General features: G+C 36.1%; 1 protein-coding gene across 1 annotated transcript in view; it reads right to left on the bottom strand.

The window, feature by feature from the left end:
- Window positions 1–26,413, bottom strand: part of LOC127000508 (nephrin-like) — a 227,886-nt gene that overhangs the window by 61,425 nt on the left and 140,048 nt on the right. Inside the window, 1 exon segment of the mRNA XM_050864237.1 lies at window positions 21,270–21,382. Within this exon segment, the coding sequence (XP_050720194.1) occupies window positions 21,270–21,382 (113 nt within the window).

The following is a 26,413-nucleotide window of genomic DNA, read 5'->3' as shown; positions in this document are numbered from 1 at the left end:
GTCACTAGAAAAATAAGGGAAGAATAGATTAGTTAGTTATAGATTGAAATCAGAACAGCACCAAAAAGCACACAAGTTAATAAAAGAAATAAGAATAAAAATAAGGAAAGAAGAATAGATTAGTTAGCTAGAAATTGGAATAAGAAAATCATTAAAAATGCAGGCATAGAAGTTAATAAAAGGAATACCTCGAAAATAAGGAACGAAGAATAGATTAGTTAGTTATATATTGGAATAAGAAAAGCACTAAAAAAGACAAGCATACAAGTTAATGAAAATAAATAACTAGAAAAATAAGGAACGAAGGATAGATTAGTTAGTTATAGATTGGAATAAGAAAAGTACCAAAAAGACAAGCATAGAAGTTAATGAAAAGAAATAACTCGAAAAATAAGGAACGAAGAATAAATTAGTTAGTTATAGATTGGAATAAGAAAAGCACTAAAAAAAAAAAAAAGCGTACAAGTTAATAAAAAGAATTAACTAGAAAAATAAGGAACGAAGGATAGATTAGTTAGTTATAGATTGGAATAAGAAGAGAAACAAAAAGACAAACATAGAAGTTAACGAAAATAAATAACTAGAAAAATAAGGAACGAAGAATAAATTAGTTATTTATAGATTGGAATAAGAAAAGCACTAAAAAGACGAGCACAGAGGTTTATAAAAGAATTAACTAGAAAATAAGGAACGGAGAAGAGAATAATTAGTCATAGATTGGAATAAAGAAAAGTACCTAAAAAGACGAGCAAAGAAGTTAATGAAAAGAAGTAAATAGAAAACTATGGAAAGAAGAATAGATTAGTAAATTATAAATTGGAATATGAAAAACATCAAAAAAGACAAGCATACAAGTTAATAAAAAGATATAACTAGAAAAATAAGGAATGAAAAATTGATTAGTTAGTTATAGATTGGAATAAGAACAACACCAAAAAGACAAGCATAGAAGTTAATAAAAAGAAATAACTAGAAAAATATAAGGAAAGAGAAATAGATAAGTTGCTTATAGATTGTAATAACAAGAGTACCAAAAAAGACGAGCATAAAAGTTAATAAAAAGAAATACCTGGAAAAATAAGGAAAGAAGAATAGATTAATTAGGTTATAAATTGGAATAAGAAAAGCACTAAAAAAGACAAGCAGACAAGTTAATAAAAGAAACACCTCGAAAATAAGGAACAGAAAATAGACTAGTTAGTTATAACTAAACTATTCTTCGTTCCTTATTTTTCTAGTTATTTCTTTTTATAACTAAAATATTCTTCGTTCCTTATTTTCTTCTTATTTCTTTTATTAACTTGTCTATTTCTTTTTTTTGCTTTTCTTTATTCCAATCTATAACTAAAATCTATTCTTCCTTAATATATTCTTCATTCTTATTTCTTTTATTAACCTCTGTGCTCGACTTTTTAGTGCTTTTCTTATCCTAATTTATAACTAACTAATCTATTCTTCGTTTCGTATATTTTCTAATTATTTCTTTTATTAACTTCTATGCTTGTCTTTTTTGGTTCTTTTTCGTTCTAGTTATTTTTTGGTACTTTTTTATTTTCATTCTTTCCTTATATTTTATAGTTATTTCTTTTCATTAACTTCTATGCTCGTCTTTTGGGGGTCTTTTCTTATTGCAATTCATAACTAACTAATCTATTCCACGTTCATTATATTTTCTAGCTATTTCTTTTTATACTTGATAATATCAAGTTAATAAAAAGAGATGACTAGAAAATATAAGGAACGATAAATAGACTAGTTATTTATAAATTGGAATAAGAAAAGTACCAAACAGAGAAGGATAGAAGTTATTGAAAAGAAATACCTGGAAAATAAGGGAAGAATAGATTAGTTAGTTATAGATTGCAATAAGAACAGCACGAAAAAGACAAGCATACAAGTTAATAAAAAGAGATGACTAGAAAATATAAGGAACGATGAATAGGTTATTTAATTATAAATTGAATAAGAAAAGTACAAAAAAAAACCTGGCACAAAAATAATAAAAAGAAATACCTGGAAAAATAAGGAAGATTAGTTAGTTGTAAATTGGAATAAGAAATGAACCAAAAAAGACAAGCATAGAAGTGAATAAAAGAAATACCTCGAAAATAAGGAACAAAGAATTGATTAGTTACATATAAATTGGAATAAAAAAGCTCTAAAGAAGACAAGCATATAAGCTAATGAAAAGAAATAACTAGAAAAATAAGGAACGAAAGATAGATTAGTTAATTTTAAATTGGAATAAAAAAAAAAACACTAAAAAAGACAAGCATACAAGTTAATGAAAAGAAATAACTAGAAAAATAAGGAACGAAGGATAAATTACTTAAATATAGATTGGAATAAGAAAAGAACCAAAAAAGACTAGCATACAAGTTAATAAAAAGAAATAACTAGAAAAATATAAGGAAAAAAATAGATTAGTTACTTATAGATTGCAAGAAGGAAAGTACCAAAAAAGACGAGCATAAAAGTTAATGAAAATGAATACCTGGAAATATAAGGAAAGAAGAATAGATTAGTTAGTTACAAATTGGAATATGAAAAGCTCTAAAAAAGACAGGGATAGAAGTTAATGGAAAGAAATAAAAAGAAAAAAAGGAACACAGAATAAGTAAGTTAGTTATAGATTGGAATAAAAAAGCACAAAAAAGACAAGCGTAGAAGTTAATGAAATGAAATAACTAAAAAACTATAAGGAACGAAGAATAGAGTAGTTAGTTATAAATTGGAATAAGAAAAGTACCAAAAAGACGAGCATAAAAATTAATAAAAGAAATAACTAGAAAAATAAGTAAAGAAGAATAGATTAGTTAGTTATAGATTGGAATAAGAATAGCACCAAAAAAGACAGGCATAGAAGTTAATAAAAAGAAATAATTAGAAAAATAAGGAACGAAAAATAGATTAACTATTTATAGATTGGAATAAGCAAAGAACCAAAAAAGACAAGCATATAAATTATTAAAAGAAATACCTCGAAAATATGAAACGAAGAATAGATTAGTAACTTAATAAATTGGAATAGGAAAAGCACAAAAAAGACGAGCGTAGAAGTTAATGAAAATAAATAAATAGAAAAATAAGGAACGAAGAATATATTAGTTAGTTATAGATTGGAATTAGAAAAGCACCAAAAAGACGAGCATAGAAGTTAATAAAACAAATAACTAGAAAAATAAGGAAAGCAGAATAGATTAGTAAGTTATAGATTAGAATAAGAACAGCACAAAAAAGACAAGCATAGAAGTTAGTAAAAAGAAATAAGTACAAAATATGGAATGAAGAATAGATTAGTTAGCTATAAATTGGAATCAGAAAAGCACTAAAAAGAAGAGCACAAAGGTTAATAAAACAAATAATTAGAAAAAATAAGGAACGAAGAATAGATTAGTTAGTTATAGATTGGAAAAAAGAAAAGTACCAAAAACACAAGCATACAAATTAATAAAAAGAAATACCTGGAAAAATAGGAAAGAATAGATTAGTTAGTTATAGATTGGAATAAGAAAAGTACGAAAAAGACGAGCATAAAAGTTGATAAAAAGAAATAACTAGGTAATATAAGGAACGAGGAATAGATTAGTTAGTTATAGATTGGAATAAGAAAAGAACCAACAAGACAAGCATAGAAGATAATAAAAAGAAATAACTAGAAAATATAAGAAAAGAAAAATAGATTATTTAGTTATAGATTGGAAAAAGAAAAGTACCAAAAAGACGAGCATAGAAGTTACTGAAAAGAAGTAAATAGAAAAATAAGAAGAGCACCAAAAAGACAAGCATGCAAGTTAATGAAAAGAAATAACTAGAAAAATAAGGAACGAAGAATAGATTAGTTAGTTATAGATTGGAGTAAAGAAAAGTATCAAAAAGACGAGCATAGAAGTTAATAAAAAGAAGTAAATAGAAAAATATGGAAAGAAGAATAGATTACTTACTTATTAATTGGAAGAAGAAAAGCACCAAAAAAAAAGAAAAGCATAGAAGTTAATAAAAAAAAGAAGGAATATATAAGGAAAGAAAAATTGATTAGTTACGTATAAATTGGAATAAGACAAGCACTAAAAAAGACGGGCATAGAAGTTAATAAAAAAACGAGAAAAATAAGGAACGCAGAATACATTAGTTAGTTATAGATTGGAATAAGAAAAACATAAAAAAGACAGCATACAAGTTAATAAAAAGAAATACCTGGAAAATATAAGGAACGAAGAATAGATTTGTTATTTATAGATTGCAATAAGAACAGCACCAAAAAGACAGGCATACAAGTCAATAAAAATAAAATAAAAGGAATGACTAGAAAATATAAGGAACGAAGAATAGATTACTTAGTTATAAATTGGAATAAGAAAAGTACCAAAAAGACAGGAATAGAAGTTAATGAAAAGAAATACCTGGAAAAATGAGGGAAGGATGGATGAGTTAGTTATAAATTGGAATAAGAAAGGCACCAAAAAGACGAGCATAGAAATAATAAAAAGAAATACCTGGAAAAATAAGGAAAGAATAGTTTAGTTAGTTATAAATTGAAATAAGAAAAGCACCAAAAAGGCAAGCATACTGGTTAATAAAAATAAATAACAGAAAAAGCAAAGAAAGAATAGATTAGTTAGTTATAAATTGGAATAAGAAAAGTACCAAAAAGACGAGCACGGAGGTTAATAGAAGAAATAACTAGAAATATAATGAACAAAGAATATATTAGGTATTTATAGACTGGAATAAGAAAAGTACCAAAAGACGAACATAGAAGTTAATGAAAGAAATAACTAGAAAAATAGGGGAAAAAATCATAGGTTACTTATAGATTGGATTAATAACAGCACAAAATAGACGAGCATAGAATTTAATAAAAAGAAATACCTGAAAAAATAAGGAAAGAAATATAGATTAGTTAGTTAAAGATTGGAATAAGAAAAGTACCAAAAAGACAAGCATACATGTTAATAAGAAGAAATACCTGGACAAGTAAGGAAAGAAAAATAGATTAGTTAGATATAAATTGGAATAAGAAAAGTACCAAAAGGACAGGCATAGAAGTTTATAAAAAGAAATACCTGGAGAAATAAGGAACGCAGAATAGATTAGTTAGTTTTAGATTGCAATAAGACCAACACAAAAAATACAGCATACGAGTTAGTAAAAAGAAATGACTAGAAAATATAAGGAATAAATTACTTGGCTACAAATTGGAACAAGAAAAGTACCAAAAAGACGAGCATAAAAGCTAATGAAAAGAAATACCTGGAAAAGTAAGGAAAAAATAGATTAGTTAGTTATAGATTGGAATAAGAAAAGAACCAAAAAGACAAGCATAGGGGTTAATGAAAAGAAATAACTAAAAAATATAAAGAACGAAGAATAGATTAGTTATTTATATATTGGAATAAGAAAAGTACCAAAAAGATGAGCATACAAGTTAATAAAATAATACCTAGAAAATAAATGGAACGCAGGATAGATTACTTAGTTATTGATTGGAATAAGGAAGGTACTAAAAAGACGACCATAGAAGTTAATGAAAACAAGTATATAGAAAAATATGGAAAGAAAAATAGATTAGTTATTTATAGATTGGAATAAGAAAAGCACCAAAAAAGACAAGCATACAAGTTAATAAAAAGAAATAGCTAAAAAATATAAGGAAAGATGAATAGATCAATTAGTTATAAATTGGAATAAGAAAAAAAAAACAAGGAGACAAGCATAGAAGTTAATGGAAAGAAATAACTAGAAAAAATAAGGAATGAATAGATTAGTTAGTTATTGATTGGAATAAGAAAAGCACTCAAAAGACGAGCACCGAGGTTAATAAAAGAAATAACTAGAAAATAAGGAACGAAGAATAGATTAGTTAGTTATTGATTGGAATAAAGAAAAGTATCAAAAAGACGAGCATAAAAGTTAATGAAAAGAAGTAAATAGAAAAATATGGAAAGAAGAATAGATTAGTTAGTTATAAATTGGAATAAGAAAAGCACCAAAAAAGACAAGCATACAAGTTAATAAAAAGAAATCCCTGGAAAAATAAGGAAAGAAAAATAGATTAGTTAATTATAATTTGGAATATGAAAAGAACCCAAAAGACGAGCATAGAGGTTAATAAATAAATAACTAGAAAAATAAGGAACGAAGAATAGATTAGTTAGTTATACATTGGAATAAGGAAAGTACTAAAAAATGAGGATAGAAGTTAACGAAAGGAATAAATAAAAAACGTATTGAAAGAAGAATAGATTAGTTAGTTATAAATTGGAATAAGAAAAGCACCAAAAAAGACAGGCATTCAAGTTAATAAAAAGAAATAGCTAGAAAATATAAGGAGCTAGAAATAAATTAGTTATAAACTGGAATAAGAAAAGAACACAAAAAGACGAGCATGGAAGTTAATGAAAAGAAATAACTAGAAAATATAAGAAAATAATAGATTAGTTAGTTATTGATTGGAATAAGAAAAGTACCCAAAAAGACAAGCATACGAATTAATAAAAAGAAATATCTGGAAAAATAGGGAAAGAATAGATTAGTTAGTTATAGATTGGAATAAGAGAAGCACCAAAAAGACAAGCATAGAAGTTAATAAAAAGAAATAACTAGAAAAATATAAGGAAAGAAAAATAGATTAGTTAGTTTGAATAAGAAAAGTACCAAAAATGATGAGCATATAAGTTAAGAATGGATAAGTTAGTTATAAATTGGAATAAGAAAAGCACTAAAAAAGAGAGGCATAGAAGTTAATTAAAGAAATACCTCGAAAATATGGAACAAAGAATAGATTAGTTACTTATAAATTGAAATAAGAAAAACACTAAAAAAGACAAGCATACAAGTTAATGAAAATATATAACTAGAGAAATAATTAACGAAGGATACATTAGTTAGTTATAGACTGGAATAAGAAAAGAACCAAAAGAGACAGGCATAGAAGTTAATGAAAAGAAATTACTAGAAAATAAAGAACGAGGAATAGATTAGTTAGTTATAAATTGGAATAAGAAAAGTACCAAAAAAAACATGCATAGAAGTTAATGTAAAGAAATAACTAGAAAACGAATAACGAGGAATAGATTAGTTAGTTATGAATTGGAATAAGAAAAGAACCCCAAAAGACGAGTATAGATGTTAATGAAAAGAAATAACTAGAAAATATAAGGAAAGAATAGATTAGTTAGTTATTGATTGGAATAAGAAAAGACGGTAAAAGACGAGCATACGAATTAATGAAAAGAAATATCTGGAAAAATAAGGAAATAATAGATTAGTTAGTTATAAATTAGAATAAGAGAAGCCCCAAAAAGACGAGCATAGAAGTAAAAAAAAAAAGAAATAACTAGAAAAATATAGGGAAAGAAAAATAGATTAGTTAGTTATAGATTGGAATAAGAGAAGCACTAAAAAAGACAGGCATAGAAGTTAAGAAAAGAATTACTTCGAAAATAAGGAACGAAGACTAGATTAGTTAGTTATAGATTGGAATAAGAATAGCACCAAAAAGACAGGCATACAAGTTAATAAAAAAATAACTAGAAAATAAAAGGAACGAAGGATAGATTAGTTAGTTATAGATTGGAATAAGGAAAGTTCTGAAAAGACGAGCATAGAAGTTAATAAAAAGAAGTAAATAGAATAATATGGAAAGAAGAATAGATTAGTTAGTTATAAATTGGAACAAGAAAAGCACCAAAAAGACGAGCATACAAGTTAATAAAAGAAATAACTAGAAAATAAAAGGAACAAAGGATAGATTAGTTAGTTATAGTTTGGAATAAGAAAAGTACCAAAAAGACAAGCATACAAGTTAATGAAAAGAAATAACTAGAAAATATAAGGAAAGAAAAACAGATTAATTAGTTATATATTGGAATAAGAAATGAACCAAAAAGACAAGCATAGAAATTAATGAAAAGAAGTAAACAGAAAAATAAGGAACGCAGAATAGATTAGTTAGTTATAGATTGGAATAGGAAAAGCACAAAAAAGACCGGCATACAAATTAATAAAAAGGAATACCTGGAAAATATAAGGAACGAAGAATAAATTAGTTAGTTATAGATTGGGATAAGAAAAGCACAAAAAAGAAAAGCATACAAGTTAATAAAAAGAAATACCTGGAAAATATAAGGAACGAAGAATAGATTAGTTAGTTATAGATTGCAATAAGAAAAGCACCAAAAAGACGAGCATAGATGGTAATAAAGAGAAATGATTAGAAAATATGAGGAACGAAGAATAGATTAGAATTAGATAGTTGTAAATTGGAATAAGAAAAGCACTTCTTTTGCTGCTTTCATCATCGTCAAGAAACGAAAACACTCATGCATTATCCCAACTACAATAAAAAAAATTACTGACAAGTGCCCGAAACACACATACACACACACACACACACACACACACACACACATATATATATATATATATATATATATATATATATATATATATATATATATATATATATATATATATATATATATATATATATATATATAGGCCAAACGGCCTCTTGCAGACTCCTTACGTTCTTATGTTCTTATGTTCTTAACGGTACCAACTAAAGTGGTCTGTCGTGAATAAGAGACGAGCTATGACGACGAGAATACAAGTGTGTAGCGTCACGGCGGACATGAATGGCATGTGAGTGAGGGAAGGGTGCAGCCAATCACAGGAGCCGTAACAAACGCTGCCTAGGCGCCAGATGAACAGGCTTCGTGAACAGACTATAGTATCTTCATCCTTTCATCCCTAGTACTGCTGAATTATGACGCAGTCTTCCTTCATCCGTATTTCCTCTTTCCTGAGATTTGAACGCTGTTAAAAGGAGAGAATCGATATGTCTCTTCAAGCTAAATTAACCATTATTATTCTACCTCCTTTTGTCCTCTTGTGGAAGTCTTGATTTCCGATGGTTTTCCAATTTGTTTTTCTCTTGAACTGCCCCTCTGATTAAAAATAATACAAGTCCTCCACTCACTTATAAATCTTCTTTTGAACTGCATTCTCGATTAAAAATAAAACAAGACATTCACTTAGTTATTCTTGGGGTAGTGGACGATTTCAGTATACAAGAGCAGTCAGTCAGTCGGCTAGAAACCTTTGCGAATGTCATAATAGCTCTAGTGTTACTACATCTATTCTCATAAAAAAATGCAATGTCGACGGAGAGAGAAAGGCTAGAATTTCAGTTTATCTTCCTTTGGTTTGCAAAATAATGAATAGAAAATCGATAGTAAATAATAATAGAAAAAATGGATTACTTTAGCATTTTACGTAAAACATATACAAACCTTCTTGAACATGTCTTTTGAAATGATAAATAAAACTTTTAAATAATAAACTACTAATACTTGTGATTATTTTTTTGAAAACGCAAAATTGAATGACACTGCATAATAAAGTTAGAAGTCAAGAATTATATAAAGCATGTTACTGGTTTAGAGAGAGAGAGAGAGAGAGAGAGAGAGAGAGAGAGAGAGAGAGAGAGAGAGAGAGAGAGAGAGAGAGAGAGAGAGAGAGAGAGAGAGAGAGAGAGAGAGAGAATGTTTGATTAAAAGAGGGTTAAATTACATGACTGCCAGAGCTCTACATTTCCTATACCAGCTTCCCGCGAACTGTTTCATCACCAAAAAAGTTTCACCACTCCCTCCTCCCTATTTCACCACTATCTTTCATCACCACCATCTGTTTCACCACCACCAGCAACAGCTTCATCACCAGCTGTTTCACCACCACCAACAGTTTCATCACCAGCTGTTTCACCACCACCAGCATCCCAGTACCTTTTCATCACCAGTTTCATCAATTCTTGTTTCTACATTGGTTACGTGAGAGAGAGAGAGAGAGAGAGAGAGAGAGAGAGAGAGAGAGAGAGAGAGAGAGAGAGAGAGAGAGAGAGAGAGAGAGAGAGAGAGAGAGAGAGAGGGGTGAGGAAAGTCCGCTGACCGGCTGTTATATCGTCTTTATGCGCTGCGCTGTTTGTGAAAATGAATGATTGTTACTGATTTTGACTTTGACGCCCACCACCTCCAGCACCACCACCACAACCACCACCACCAGCATGCCACTTCATTTTCCATTCCACACATTCCATAATTCCGAACTGGCTGTTTTTTCTGCTTTCGTGAGTGTGTGTGTGTGTGTGGGGGGAGTTGTGGATGTGGGTGTGGGGGGGAGGAGTTGTGCGTGAGTGTGTGTGTGTGTCTGTCTGTGTGTGTATGCGTGTACGTGTGTGTGTGTGTGTGTGTGTGTGTGTGTGTGTGTGTGTGTGTGTGTGTGTCTATCTGTCTCTGTGTTTCTGTGTGTTTGTGTGTTTTCTGGGAAGGATTAAACACAGCTTGAGTGGCAGCACCTAATTGCCTGACCATTATACTGTTGTGTGTGGCAAATAATTCACACCAAGGATTAAAAGAGAGAGAGGAACCTATGTAGCAATGTGCCTGCTTCTGCTTGTGGTAATATATTTGATTGGCAGCTGGAGAGAGAGAGAGAGAGAGAGAGAGAGAGAGAGAGAGAGAGAGAGAGAGAGAGAGAGAGAGAGAGAGAGAGAGAGAGAGAGAGAGAGAGAGAGAGAGAGAATGACAAACATAAACATGACTAACAGACATACAGAAAGATATACAAACAGACAGCTTACCAAAACTCATCAAAAAAATGAACCAAAACAAAATGAAAAAGACACACACACACACACACACACACACACACACACACACACACACACACACACACACACACACACACACACACACACACAAGAGAGAGAGAGAAAGAGAGAGAGGGCCAATATTCAGATCTAAATTATAATCTTCACGTGGACTCTCCCTTCTAGGCCTCAGACAACTGCCCTTACAACAACCCGACCTCGGAAAGAGAGATTACGAGGGAAGGGAAGCAGGGGAGAGAGAGGAGGAGGAGGAGGAGGAGGAGGAGAAGGGTGGTAGGCAGAAGAGGAGGAGGAGAGGAGAGGAGGGAAGGAACACAAGCAGGATTGGAATGCATGTGTAGAGAAGGGAGGAAAGCCAATAAGGGAGAGAATGAGATGAGTGAAAGGGAGGGCAAAGCAACGCAAATAATAGAAGAATTGTTTAATGCATGCAGCGTGGGAGATAGATCAACACAGAGAGGGGAAGGCGGAGAGAGAGAGAGAGAGAGAGAGAGAGAGAGAGAGAGAGAGAGAGAGAGAGAGAGAGAGAGAGAGAGAGAGAGAGAGAGAGAGAGAGAGAGAGAGAGAGAGAGAAGTAGATTGTAAAAAGAAAAAAAGAAAATGAAAAAAAGTAATGAATGAAAAGAAAAGCAGAAAAAAAGAAAGAAAGGAGAGAAAAAAAACAGAAAAAATGAAAGATAAAGGATAAATAGATAAATAGATACACAGGTAGATTGATAGATAGAAGGAAAGATAGAAATTAATAGGGAAAATGAAATAAAGAAAAAAGTAACGAAAAGAAAAAGAAAATAAGAACGAAAGAAATCAAGAAAAAAAGACAAAAGCAAGAAAGTTGAATGAAAGAAAAAGAAATAAGAGAAAATAGATAGATAGATAGACATATAATTAGATAGATAGATAGAGTGTTAATCTTAATATAGTTACTTTACATATTATACGCCTTGGTCTTCTTCCTCTCAACGTGATCCGCCTTCAAGCGAAATTATGTCAAAGCCAGTTATTGCATTTCATTAATATTCTTCCAAGAGTTGCCATGGTTCGCGATATTTTACTCTCTCTCTCTCTCTCTCTCAGTTGGTGAAAGTGATTCTCCTTAAGGCTCTAATCAGTCTAATGACACACACACACACACTCACAACACAGTCTAACAGTCTCCGGTTAACCTGGTAGCTGCAGGGATCATGTTTCTTATAGGCCCCTCTAAGCGAGAAAAATGAGAAAAAATCATTACTCACGCAAATCATTTCATAATATATATCAACGCATTTGTGATCACTTTATGTATCATCTATTTTGGGGAGTTTATATCATGGCAAAACTGTGGCCCGTCGCTGGTACACGGTAAAGCCACAAATTTGGCCCATCGCTGCTACAGGGTTAAGCCTCTAATGACACACACGCTCACTCTCAACACAGTCTAACAGTCTCCGGTTAAGAAATATTTGCTGTACTTCTGCCTTCCGCCCCTTCCTGCACTTCAGTTTGTCTCTCTTTCTTTTTCCTTCACTTTCCCGCCTCTTCCTTGCTCTTCAGTAACGAACTCCTTCCCTCCTTACTTGCCCGTCATCTTTTTTAGCCTGCAGCCTCTCCCTCCTTCATTCCTTTCAGTCTTCCTCCACTTGATGCCGTACTCATTTATCTTTCTTTCATCCCTTCACCTTTTCTTAACTCTTCAGTCTCCCACCCCTTTCTTATCCTTCATCTATTTTCCCTTCAGCCTCTCCCCTCTTCATTCCTTTCAGTCGTCCACCACTTGATGCCGTACTCATTTATCTTTCTTTCATCCCTTCACCTTTTCTTAACTCTTCAGTCTCCCACCCCTTTCTTATCCTTCATCTATTTTCCCTTCAGCCTCTCCCTCCTTCATTCATTCCAGTCTTCCACCACTTTATTCCTTATCCATCTCTTTTTCTTTCATCCATTCACCTTTTCTTAACCTCCTCCGTCTCCAACCCTTTCCTTATCCTTGATCTCTTTACCCTTCAGCCTCTCGCCCCTCCTTACCTTTCAATATCCCTATCTTTCTTTACCGTTTAGCTTTATAGTCCTCTGCCCCTCACGCTTTCCTTACCTTTCACGCTCTCGCCCATTCCTTACCCTTTTACTCCTCAGCTTCCAGCCACCTCCTTACCTGTCAGTCTCCCGCCCCTTCCTTTCCCTTCATATGTTTACCCTTCACCCTTATGGCCTTTCCTTACTCATTCACCCTCCCGTCCCTTCCTTACCCTATAGCTTCTCTCCTCTTCCTTGCCCATTTAGCTTCCCATCTTTCCTTACCCTTCATCTTCTTACTCCTCCGCCTTCCTCCCCTTAACCCGCATTCTCTTCAGTCTCCTACCCCTTCTCTCTCCCTCTCTCCCTCGCTTGTGTTTGTGCATTTGTTTCCATTAAATGTTCACGGCGCATTGGAGACTCGTGTTGGTAAAGCGTCAATGAAACTTTTTGATATATTCGGCTTGCATGACTTGCTTGAAGAGGCTTGGGGGGTGGGGGTAAGGGGGGGGGATGGTTGAGTGCGTGTGTCGGTGAGTGTGTGTGTAAGAGAGAGAGGGAGTGTTTCTTGTGTGTGTGTGTGTGTGTGTGTGTGTGTGTGTGTGTGTGTGTGTGTGTGTGTGTGTGTGTTTCTCGAAGGCGGAAGGTCAAGTTTCTCATAGTTTTAATCCTCGTCCAGCTTGTTATGGAAACTTTTGCTCTCTCGTGCACGCTCCGCGCTGCGTGTTACTCGGTGGAAACATTTTCGGCAGACTTTTGGGAACGACGATTTACTTACTGTTTTCTTGAACTAACGTCTCCATTTTTTTAATTTTTTTACGTCCTGGCCTATAGCACCGGTAGGCTTCCTTGGTTGGGCTTTGTGGTCGGTCCAAGCCCGTCATGGCGCAGGCAAGTGTTTATAGTGACGCCATCTATCATACATCATCTTGGCGCATTCTTGATTTCCCTTGGATGGTTTCTCTAGAATCCAAGTTGCTAGGTGGTCTTCAGGACAGCATGTGGGTAATCTTAAGCCACTCGGCGGTGACTGAAAAATCCCAGGTGGTTCCAGTAGCATAAACTTCCAGTAACATTAACCTATACCACACTAACGTTTTCACAGACTGACTTTCGCCGCTGCCTCTTTCTTTGCCTCTGTTAGCGAGCCTCAATTCTTCTTAGTTGATGGTGACGCTTGTCTGACTGGAGGCCTTGACACTGACGCCGCCGCGGTGGTGTTGGTCCCTCGGCCTCGCGGCGTGCAGCGCTCTGTGCAAACTTTTACATTCCAATGGAAGGCTTTGCTGCCCTGAAGGCCTCACCAATTGGCGGGACACTCGGGACTTTTCTCTGTGCGGCGCCATTGAATTGTGGATTTGTCCTGAGTGGAGGTATGTATTTTTGAGAGAGAGAGAGAGAGAGAGAGAGAGAGAGAGAGAGAGAGAGAGAGAGAGAGAGAGAGAGAGAGAGAGAGAGAGAGAGAGAGAGAGAGAGAGAGAGAGAGAGAGAGAGAGAGAGAGAGAGAGAGAGAGAGAGAGAGAGAGAGAGAATTCAAACCCTAAGACATGAAATAGTTAAGATAGGAGAGATATAAAACAATAAGAATTTAAATAAAGCAATAGAAACTAGTTGAAAGATGAGAATAATGTTAAAGAAAAAAGAAAATAGTCAGAGAATGAAAAGAAGAAAAACTAAGAAAATAAACCTAAGAAAAACGAAGAAACTAAAACTAAAAATACGTAATACAAAATAAAGAAATTCCGAAAAAGACTTTGAATGAGTAGCAGTGAGAGAGTATACACACACACACACACACACACACACACACACACACACACGCTAAAGGCAGAACGGAACGTAATAGAAGAACGAAATATCCTTCCATTTCGCAAAACGCAAAGCCAAATCCTAATCTCACGACTACGAAGAGATTGCGAACTTTTTCATTTCTCCCTCACCGAGTTTTGTTTTGGAATTAGAGGGAGAGGAAGAAAAAACGAGAGAAAGGAGCGCGCGAAAAATGCAATCCGTGAGCCAAACAAATCCAGCAATGCGATGAAAAAGAACAAAAGCATCGTATTGACTCCCTGCAGCAGCCCCGCGTCTCTCTCTGGTGGCGAAACTGAGGCGGAGTATTTTTGGTGCTGCCGCGTAAGGTTTTAATAAGGGAGAAATCAAAATGTGAGTGAGATAATGTTGGCGGAGTACCTTCTTTAAATTAGTGTAGACTCAAAACGGACGGAGGTACTTTTGGTGCAAACGTGTTAGATTTTTAATTAAAGAGAAATATTCTAATAAAAGAGAAATCAAAATGTTGGGGAGAGAGTGTTCCTTGAGTAATTTACTGTAGATTCAACACGGACAGAAGTATTTTTGGTGCTAACGTATAAGATTTAGATGGATATAGAAACAGAAAGGTTTGTGAAGATAAATATTTGTCATTGCCTTCTGCCATTTCCGGAGATCAAAAACCGATGAAGTATTTTGGTACTAACGTAAGATTGAAATAAAAGAGAAATCGTTCACGTCCTCACCTACGTTTCACTTTCCGAAGATTAAAAACTGGCGAGGTATTTTTATTTCTCACGTAAGACTTAGATGGAACAGAAATAAAAGGTCGTATTCTGTGTGTGATGGGAAGTGTTTATGTGGCTGTCTTTGTTCGTTTCCAGAATACCAAACTGACGAAGTTGTATTTGCGTTTCAACATTACAAGAGATAGAAAATATAATGTGTATGAAAGTTTGGCTAAATCGTGTGATGAGAGATGACGGAAGTAATTTCATATTCAAACTTCTCTTCAATACTTTTCTGAATATTTAAAACTGAAGATGTATTTAGTTTTTTTTTTCTGTATAACAATGGCAAAACAAATCTGCCAAAGGAAATAGAGTAAAAAAATATTATTGCTATTCCAATTATGAAGTGAAGAGATAAAAATATGAAGGCTCATAAAATAATATGTATCTTGTCCTGTTGATATAGGAAAATAAAATGGAAAGCGAAAAAAGTATTATACTCGATCACTTAGAGGATTGGACGGAGGTGGAAAAGAAAGACAGAACGTTAATAAAAACACATTTGCTGCATATACATAGTGGAATTAGTTAGAAAGGAAAAACAGTTATATATCAGTCGTGAGTGTAAAGGAACAAAACAAGCGAATATAAAAGAAATAATGAAAAATAACGAATTGCTTCCTCCATGTAGATATTAAGAGCCTGACAGAAGAGCAGCGACAAAAATATATATTGTTTTCCCATTGAGGTGTAAAAGTAGATACGAAGGAAGGAAGAATGAATACTCGTAATATTCCAGCCGGCGAAGGATTGGAGGAAGGAAAATAAAAGTGGATATTTAGGAAACGAGAACTATCCGCGAACATGTGTGAAGATAAAGAAATATTGATACGGAAATATGTGTAAAGATTAACGTGTGAACATACAGAAATATAGAGCCAGATATATACAGGTACAGACATACAGATAAAGCAGTGTGAAGATGTAGAAGTATAGATACGAATATATTATGATGCAGTAATATGAAGATACAGAAATGAAAAGATAAAAAATAAACCATAACGATAGTCAAATAAATAAAGTTTAAGAAATATGATACTAAGAAAATATAGATAAAGAAATGTAGGTATATATGCTGATTTATCAATGTGCATATATATAAAGAGAAAATTATATAAAGATTAGAAGTTAAATGGCAAAAAAAAATATACGGACTTATACAGATAAATATAATGTTAAAAGAAAGAAAATACAAGATAGATTTACAGCTCAAGAAAGAAAATACAAGACAAATATACAGTTAAAGAAAGAAGAAAAAATACAAGATGAATATAAAGAAAGAAAAAAATACTCCTCCACACAAAGCCATACCAAGATTGAAAAAAAAAATTCAACCTTTTCCCAACCAATCGTTTAAATATAAAAGAGGGAATGACGATATTAAATTTAGAAAAAAAAAAAAACATTTCCTCCCCTTTTGTGAACGGCGAGAGGAAGTAAGAAAAAACGTCAGATTCCAGTTGAAAGAGAGAGAAGAAACAAAGAAAGGATAAACTATAACAATATTCGATCAGCCGCAGAACAAGAAGAAAAATGAGGAGTGGGGACACAACAGACAGAAAAAGAGGAGAGAAGAAAGAAAAAAAACGTCACATTCCAGTTGAGAGAGAAAGAGAAAAGAGAGAAGAAACAAAGGAAGGATAAACTAAAACAATATTCGATCAGCCGCAGAACAAGAAGAAAAATGTGGAGTGGGGAAACAACAGACAGAAGAAAAGAGAGAACAAAGAAAAAAAAACCGTCACATTCCAGTTGAGAGAGAAGGAGAGAAGAAAAAAAGAAAGGATAAACTAATACAATATTCGATCAGCCGCAGAAAAAGAGGGAAAATGAGGAGTGGGAAGACAACAGACAGAAAAAGAAAAACAAAAGAATGAAAGAAAGGAACGAGACAAAAATGAAGTGAAGGAAAGCAAATTACGTAAGAAGAGAAGGGAAAGGAGGAACTGGAGAAAGAAACAAGGGAAGAATAAAGAGATTGAAAGCAAATTAACAAGAAAAGGAGAAAAGAGAATGAAAAGGAGAATAATTAGGTTTCCTTTAAGAGAGCATCATTACTACGAGCTATATAAAAAAAATTAAAAAAAATAAAAACGAGGATACAAAAATAAAAAAGAATGCTCGTTTCAACTATAAAAAAAACGAATGGAAATAAAAAAGGAAATTAATCGTCTTAAAATATAGAAGAAAAAAAAGTTGAGAGAGAGAGAGAGAGAGAGAGAGAGAGAGAGAGAGAGAGAGAGAGAGAGAGAGAGAGAGAGAGAGAGAGAGAGAGAGAGAGAGAGAGAGAGAGAGAGAGAGAGAGAGAGAGAGAGAGAGTCCAGTAATTTCAGACATTTTAGAAGGGACAAAAAGGGAAAATGAGAGGCAGAAGAGTATTGGATAGCCATACACAGAGAGAGAGAGAGAGAGAGAGAGAGAGAGAGAGAGAGAGAGAGAGAGAGAGAGAGAGAGAGAGAGAGAGAGAATGTCCAATAATTTCAGACATTTTAGAAAGGACAAAAAGGGAAAATGAGAGGCAGAAGAGTATTGGATAGCCATACACAGAAAGAGAGAGAGAGAGAGAGAGAGAGAGAGAGAGAGAGAGAGAGAGAGAGAGAGAGAGAGAGAGAGAGAGAGAGAGAGAGAGAGAGAGAGAGAGAGAGAGAGAGAGAGAGGCAAAGACACACAAGGTAAGATAATTTTCGACCATTCAGAGCGCACGCCGAAGGAGAGAGAGAGAGAGAGAGAGAGAGAGAGAGAGAGAGAGAGACTGAGAGAGACTGAGACACAGAGACAAAGGGACAGAAACAGACAGAGAGAAAGAGGTAGGAGACAATGAAACCCAGAGAGAACCATAGACAGACAGAGACAGGCACAGAGAGAGAGATACAGAAATGGGCAAAGACAGCGACAGAGAGAAACAGAGACAGGGACCAAAGGGGAAAAAAAAGCAGACAAAGGGACAAGCTAATATTCAACCATTCAAAGCTTGCGCTGAAAGAGACACAGACAGAGACACAGAAAGGCACAGAAAGGGAACGTTAGATAATGTTCGATCATTCAGGCCACGCCGAGGCCTCCCAATGAACGGCTACTCCCAAGCGAACGTCCCCGAATGAGATTGTTACGAGTTTTGCGAAGTTTCCCCTCGATTGCTGATGAAATTTGGAACACCGCGCGGGGAATTGGCCTGGTTGTTATGTTAGTGCCGGCAGGACCAAGGCGAGCGTTTGTGTGTGTAGAGGCTGGGGGGGAGGTGTGTGTGTGTGTGTGTGTGTGTGTGTGTGTGTGTGTGTAACGATGGTGGACCTAATTGTGTATGTGTCTTGCTTGTCCTTCCTCCCATGCACGTCCGGTTTCTTTTTTCTTTTCTTTATCTTTTCTTATCTTCTTTTTTCTTGCATTCACTTTTTTTTCATTCTTTTTTTTCTGTCCATTTTTTTTTCGTTTCTCCTTTCTCTCCCTCTAGTTTATTTGCTTCTCTTCTCTTCTTTTTTTTTTTGCTTTATTTCTTTCTTTGTTTTTGTTTTTGTTTTTGTCTTTGTTTAGTCTAGATTTTTTTCCTTTCTTTTTATTTATTTTCTTCTATATCCGTCTTCGTTCTCTTCTCCCTTCCTTCTTCCATCAACCATTGTCTTCAACGCACAGACTAACGTACTGCTCCCTTTCCCTCCTTCCTTCCTTCTATCATTCATTCCTTTCTCCCTTCTCTACCTATTATCTTCCCTCGCTTCCTTCTTCCCTTCTTCTCTTCCTCACTTTCGTCTCTCCTCCTTCTCAATCTCAGTTCCATCATTCATTCCGCTCTTGTTCCTTTGTTTCTCCTCCCACTATCTTCCTTCAGTCCTCGTTCTCCTCCATTCCTCCCTGTCTTCCTCTCCTCCTTCCTTCCTTCCTTCCTTCCTTCCTCCTTCCTTGCTGCAACATACCTGCCTTACACTTCAACACACCTGCACAATCACCTGAGAGAGAGAGAGAGAGAGAGAGAGAGAGAGAGAGAGAGAGAGAGAGAGAGAGAGAGAGAGTGTATGTGTGTGTTTGTGTGTGTTTGTGTGTATAGGTTAAAGGTTGTTTGTTGTGTCCTTCCTCTTTCTTGTCTGTGTGTGTGTGTGTGTGTGTGTGTGTGTGTGTGTGTGTGTGTGTGTGTGTGTGTGTGTGTGTGTTGCTCATGTCCCTCCCTGGTTTATTTTTTGTAGAATTTCTTTTAGGCGGAAACTTTAGTGTTGGAAAAGCAAGAGGAAATAAAGTTAATGTGTTCTCTAATAAAAAGAACAAAAAAATAACGAAAATAAAAATAGAAAACGAAAATAAGAAAAAAAAAGAAAATAACGAATGAGAGAATTAGAGCAAGAGAGAGAGAGAGAGAGAGAGAGAGAGAGAGAGAGAGAGAGAGAGAGAGAGAGAGAGAGAGAGAGAGAGAGAGAGAGAGAGAGAGAGAGAGAGAGAGAGAGAGAGAGAGAGAGAGAGAGAGAGAGAGAGAGAAATTTAGACGTAACGGAGGATAATGATGAAAGAAAAAAAAGAAGAAAAAAAAGAATAACAAATGAAGGGAAAAAAATCAGATAATGGAATGAAGATGAAGTTTGCTCGGACTTGAATAACAATGAGGAGGAAGGTAAAGAAGAGGAGGAAGGAAAAAAGAAGAAGAGGAGGAGGAGGAGGAGGAGGAGGAGGAGGAGGAGGTGCTCGAGCGGGAAGAAAAATATTGCGAAGAGGAGTTGGGGGTGAAGAATGAAGACAAGAGGAGGAGGAGGAGGAAGAGGAGGAGGAGGAGGAGGAGGAGACGGATGCATGTGAGACGGAAGAAAAATATTGCGAGAAGGAGGATTGGGGTAAGGGATGAAGAAAAGAGGAGGAAGAGGAGGAGGAGGAGGAGGAGGAGGAGGAGGAGAAAGGTTTGTAAATATGTGGTGGTGAAGGAGATGAGACAGAAGGAGGAGGAGAGAACAGGAGGAGGATACCAGAAAAAGGAGATTAGGGAAGGAAAGAAAAGAGAGAGAGAGAGAGAGAGAGAGAGAGAGAGAGAGAGAGAGAGAGAGAGAGAGAGAGAGAGAGAGAGAGAGAGAGAGAGAGAGAGAGAGAGAGAGAGAGAGAGAGAGAGAGAGAGTGTAGAAAGAGAAATATAGATCAATAGTATTTTTTCTCGTCGTCATTCCATTTTCTCTTTTTTTCATTCTTTTTACTCTTCTGTTTTACATTTTATTTTCTTACCTTATTTATCTTTTTGTTTTCCTATCTTTTTCCCTTTATCATTCTCTTTCTTTCTTCCCATCTTCTTCTTCCTGTCCATTTCTATCTTCTTATTTATTTTATTTTGTGTTAATTTCTTCCTTCTTCATTTTCTTGTTTTTCCGCCTATTTCCTTTTTTTTTTCTTCGTCTCCCATTATTCCCCATTATCTCCTTTCTCCTTTGTGGGTTTTTTTCTTTTCTCTCTTTCAAACTTATGTCCACTTTCTGTCTACTATTTCCTTTCTCCTCCCTTCCCTGTCTTTCCTCTCCTTCGTCACTTCTTCTCTCCTCTCTCCATATCCTCCTCTTCTTTCTCCTCCTCCCTCTCCTCTACCTCATTTCTCTTTCCTCCTCATCACTATTTCGCCTCCCTCCTTCACCTATTTCCTCCTTCAGTTACCTTTCTGTCTCTCCCTCCCTTCTCTCTCCCTCCCTCCTCCCCCCCACTCAATCAGCCATTTAGTGCTTGCAGGTATAACAGAGAATCATTAATTACAAGGACCAAGTAGAATCATTGAGCGCCCTCTCTCTTGCTCTCATTACTATTCTTATTATCATTATCTTTGTTATCATGTTTAGGAGTGGTTGTATTAGTATTCATGTCCTCCTCCTCCTCCTCCTCCTCTTCCTTCTCCTCCTCCTCCTCCTCATCATCATCATCATAATCATCATCACACTCCTACTCCTCCTTCTCCTTCCTCCTTCACTCTTCCTCATCCTCCTAGTCCTACTCTTCCTACTCCTCTTCTTCTACCTTTTCTACCTGCTCCTCCTCCCCCTACTTTTCCTCGTCTACCTCCTCCTCCTCACCGCCACCACCGCCACACTCACGCGTCACATCCAGGGTCGCCTCGCCATTCACGGGTTGGTCCAGGCCGTTGTCCGCTGTGCACACCACCGGCCGCCCGTTGTCCCGCGCGCGAGGCCTCAGACGCACCTCAGACCTGGGTGTAAAAGAGAGTTGGTGATGAGTGAGGGTTATATAGGGAAAGGAGAGGAAGACTGAGGATAATAGGAAAGGATGGCTAGGGAAATAGAAGGGAATGAAGGTGAGGGGTAGGAAAGAAGAGGTGGAGATGGAGGGAAAGATTACGAAAGGAGTGAAGGTGAAGAGAGGGTAAAGTGAAAGGAGATGTGATGAAGGGAAGGGAAAATGAAGGTGGAGATAAGTAAGGGAAGGGAAGATGAGGTGGAGATGGAAGGAAAGATTACGAAAGAAGTGAAAGTGAAGGGAGGGCAAAGAACATAAGAACATAAGAACGCAGGAGTCTGCAAGAGGCCGGTAGGCCTGTACGAGGCAGCTCCTTTGACCCTAAGCTCCCGTGTATCTAACCCCACCTAATATCGCTGTCCATGAATTTATCTAGTCTATTTTTGAATGTGACAATTGTATTGGCACTCACCACATGACTGCTAAGCCTATTCCACTCATCCACCACCCTGTTAGTAAACCAATCTTTGCCTATGTCCCTGTTGAATCTGAATTTATCCAGTTTAAACCCGTTACTTCGTGTCCTACCCGGTTCTCTTACCAACAAAACCTTATGAATGTCTCCCTTATTAAAGCCCTTCATCCATTTATAAACCTCGATCATGTCTCCACGCACCCTTCGCCTTTCTAGAGAATGCAAGTTTAACTGTTTGAGTCTTTCCTCGTATGGCAAGTTTCTCAACCCCTGAATCATCTTAGTCATCCTCCTCTGCACCGATTCTAACATTTTGATATCCATTCTATAGTAGGGTGACCAGAACTGAACCGCATAGTCAAGATGAGGTCTAACTAATGCTAAATATAGTTTGAGGAAGACTGGGGCTTCTGTTGCTTACGCTCCTTGAAATAAATCCCAGTACCCTATTAGCTCGATTTCTAGCTTGAATGCATTGTGCCCTTGGACGGAGATCAGAGCTCACTAAGACCCCTAAATCCTCTCGCACCCAGACCTACTTATGAGAGTGTCATTTAAGCAATAGTTATGTGAGGGTTGTTCCTACCTACACTCAGAATACTGCACTTCCTACATTGAACTCCATCTGCCATTTATCCGCCCAGTCATATAATCTGTTGAGTTCACCTTGGAGAATACTAGCGTCCTGATCCGACTCAATTACTCTACCGATCTTGGTATCATCTGCAAATTTACTAACATCACTACTAATTCCTGTGTCTAAGTCATTGATCTAAATAATAAACAAAAGTGGACCCCCCCACTGTCACCTGTCTCAGATTCCCTTTTGAGCTCTTTGCACTCTTGCAACCCCTTTGCTGCTTTATTGTTGAACCAGTTTAAAACACCCTCTACCTTCTACCCTGTAAGCGTGAGCCTGTAACAACAGTCGTTGGTAGGAACTAGAACAAAAAACTAGAAATCAAGATCATAGATTACATCAAAGTGAAAGGAGAGAAGATGAAAAGGAAAATGGCATGGAAATGATTATGAGAGGAACATGATAACGTTCAGACTGAAGATGATAATGTTAGTTAATACCTTGAACCTTGTGGACCCCCATCAACACATCCCCAGTCAGCCTTACCATTGATTTTGCTATTTTTTGCTTTTTGTTAGCCACGCCTTTCTTGAAGTTCAAACTTTACCCTCTACTCCGTGAGCCTGTAATTTAAGCAACAGTCGTTGGTGAGGAACTTTGTCAAACGCTTTACTAAAATCAAGATAGATTACATCAAAGTGAAAGGAGAGGTGATGAAGGAAAGGGAAAATGCAGGTGGAAATGATTAAGGGAAAGGAACATGATGTTAACGTCAGACTGAAGATGATAATGTTAGTTTTAGGTGAGAGTTAGTGGCCGGTTAGTTAGTGTTAGTATTAGTTATTAGTTAGTGAGTTTAGAATTAGTTACAGTAAGTTAGATTTATATAGAGTTAGCGTTAGTGGTGTTACAATTAATAGGACCCTCATCTATGCACGCTTTTAATAGGGCAGTGATTAGCGGGCAATGTAAGTGTGTGTGTGTGTGTGTGTGTGTGTGTGTGAAGAAAAATGTGGAAGTGGATGGAAATGAGAGAGAGAGAGAGAGAGAGAGAGAGAGAGAGAGAGAGAGAGAGAGAGAGAGAGAGAGAGAGAGAGAGAGAGAGAGAGAGAGAGAGAGAGAGAGAGAGAGAGAAAATAAGGGTGTGGACAGGCGAAGTGGAGTGTTCTTGGTGGAAGAAAATGAAAGTGAGAGGAGAGAGAGAGAGAGAGAGAGAGAGAGAGAGAGAGAGAGAGAGAGAGAGAGAGAGAGAGAGAGAGAGAGAGAGAGAGAGAGAGAGAGAGAGAGAGAGAGAGAGAGAGAGAGAGAGAGAGAGGGGCGTGAGAGGCTCCTGGTAAGTTAATTAAATGTCACCTTGGGCAAAGTAAGCGGAGGTGAGATGAGTTTTTTTTTTCTTTTCGAATATACAACAAAGAAAACGTAAAAAAAAAAAAAAAATTAAAGAAATAGAGAGAGATAGAGAGAGAGAGAGAGAGAGAGAGAGAGAGAGAGAGAGAGAGAGAGAGAGAGAGAGAGAGAGAGAGAGAGAGAGAGTAATGGAAGACCGGAAAAATGGAAGCCAAGTCGAAAAAATAGTGATTGAGTAAGGCAGGAGAGAATGGACCAGATGGAGGAGGAGAAGAAGTAGGAGGAGGAGGAGGAGGAGGAGGAGGAGGAGGAGGAGGAGGCTTTGGATGGTTCGAAACATGTGAGCTGAATATAAACGAAGCTTCAGCGATTTACCTTCCAGCTCACTCTAATCCTCCTCCTCCTCCTCCTCCTCCTCCACTCGACCTCTTGTCCTCCACTCCTTCATTTCTTTTTTTTTCTCCTTCTTCCTTCTTCCTTTCGTTCCTCCTCCTCCTCCTCCTCCTCCTCCACTCGACCTCTTGTCCTCCACTCCCCTCTCTACCTTTCCTCTCATTCTTATTCCCCTTCATTTCCTTTTTTTCTCATTTGCTCCTCTCCTTCTTCCTTCTTCCTTTCGTTCCTCCTCCTCCTCTTCCTCCTCCTCCACTCGACCTCTTGTCCTCAACGCCCATCTCCACCTTTCCTCTCATCCTTATTCTCCTTCATTTCCTTCTTTTCTCATTTGCTTCTCCTTCTTCTTCCTTTCGTTCCTCCTCCTCCTCTTCCTCCTCCTCCACTCGACCTCTTGTCCTCAACGCCCATCTCCACCTTTCCTCTCATCCTTATTCTCCTTCATTTCCTTCTTTTCTCATTTGCTCCTCTACTTCCTCCTTCTCCCTTTCGTTTCTCCTTTTACTTCTTCATTTACTTTTTTTACTGCATTTATAATTTTCTTTTTTCTTTTCCTGCTTGTCCTCATTTTTTCTCATATATTTTGTTTCCCTAATAAGCCCTCCACCTCCTCCTTGTCTAAATTGTCCTCCTCCTTCTCCTTCCTCGAATTCTTCTGTTTCTTTTCCTCCTTACTGTTTCCATTCTCTTGTCTCTTTGTTTTTCCTCATCATCCCTCTCTTTCTTGTTTCACCCTCCTCCTTTTTCTCCTCTTATATCTCCTTACCCTATTTCGCCCCTTTTTCCTCCTCATCCTTCTTCCTTCTTTCCTCTGTCTCCTCCTTTTACTTCTTTGCCTTTTACTCATTTTCTTTGCTCCTTTTTTCTTTCTCTCCTAATTCTCCTATTTTTTTTCTTTTTCCTACTTTTAAACCCATTCCTCCTCCTCCTCCTCCTCCTCCTCCTCCTCCTCTTCCTCCTCCATCGTCCTTTCAATCTAGACAAAAATCTCCCCCTCGGCTGGCCTGAGAAAAAGCGCCATTTTCCTGCTTTTTGTCCGTAATTCGGAGAAAAACCGCAATGAAAAAGTTGCAGAAATCCGGCTCTTGTGTGTGTGTGTGTGTGTGTGAGTGTTGTTTAAGAGAGAGAGAGAGAGAGAGAGAGAGAGAGAGAGAGAGAGAGAGAGAGAGAGAGAGAGAGAGAGAGAGAGGCAAAAGAATGCACAGAAATAGTTTAAGCCGCTGGAATAAAGGTGAACGAGAGAGAGATTAAAATGCATCGTTGCAAAAAGTTGGAGAACAATGAAGTAACATATTATAAGGGCATTGTTATTGTACAAATGAGTTTAATGTTTATATGGAATGCGGAAAAAGAAAATTGTTACCTGAATTGAGGGAAACGCATTTAGAACCAAAAATAATTTGAAAGAAGTATTACAAAAAATAAAACTTAAAGAAGGTTCAACAATCACACGTGTCGAAAAAGAAATAGAACTGCAGCTTCGAGATAAAACAAAAAGAAATAGAAATCAGAAATACAAAAATAGAAATCAGAAATAAAATAAAAAAATAAGAAGAAATAAAATGAGAAAAAATAAGAAATAATAAAATAAGAAGAAATAAAAAAAGAAGAAATAAAAGAAATATAAATCAGAAAAAAAGAAATTTAACTGCAGCCTCAAGATCAGTAAAAAAAAATTATTACCTGCTTGACGTAAAAGGAGAATAAATGTTATATACGATTTTAGGAACGAAGAGACAGTCAATGAACATAACTTGGAAAACGTAGGAAACAAAAAAACTTGATAATCTGTCCTTTAAGAAGATAAATATAACTACATGCAGTCATTAAAACCTAAGATGAGGAACAATAGAAAGCAAAGACACAGGAAAACAAGTGGAAGGAAATTAATGGAAACGACTCAATAGGCAAAACAAAAAATAGTAAAGAAAGAGAAAAAGAAAAAGTGGAAAAATAGTTCAAAAAAAGGAAAATAGGAAAAAAAATATATAAAAGGTGCGTGTTCCTCCGCCTCTTGCCGCTGCCGTCTTCACCGCCCCTTGAAGTTACTTACAAGCCACTTATCCACTTAACATTCACCCCGAGCCTCGCCACTCCACGCTGACGGTCGCTGCGTGAGAACTCGACTTTCCTTGTGTGTTTCCCTCATTTTCTTGGACTGTCTGGGGCGTTCCTCTGGAGGTGCTATATATATTTGCTAATGCAGCGTTTTGTGAGCAGCCGTTTACATGGTTTATGCGTCTGGTTTG

This window comes from Eriocheir sinensis, chromosome 19 (genome assembly GCF_024679095.1).
Source record: "Eriocheir sinensis breed Jianghai 21 chromosome 19, ASM2467909v1, whole genome shotgun sequence".
In the NCBI taxonomy this organism is placed as follows: domain Eukaryota; kingdom Metazoa; phylum Arthropoda; class Malacostraca; order Decapoda; family Varunidae; genus Eriocheir; species Eriocheir sinensis.
This window is presented reverse-complemented; position numbering and strand designations above follow the sequence as displayed.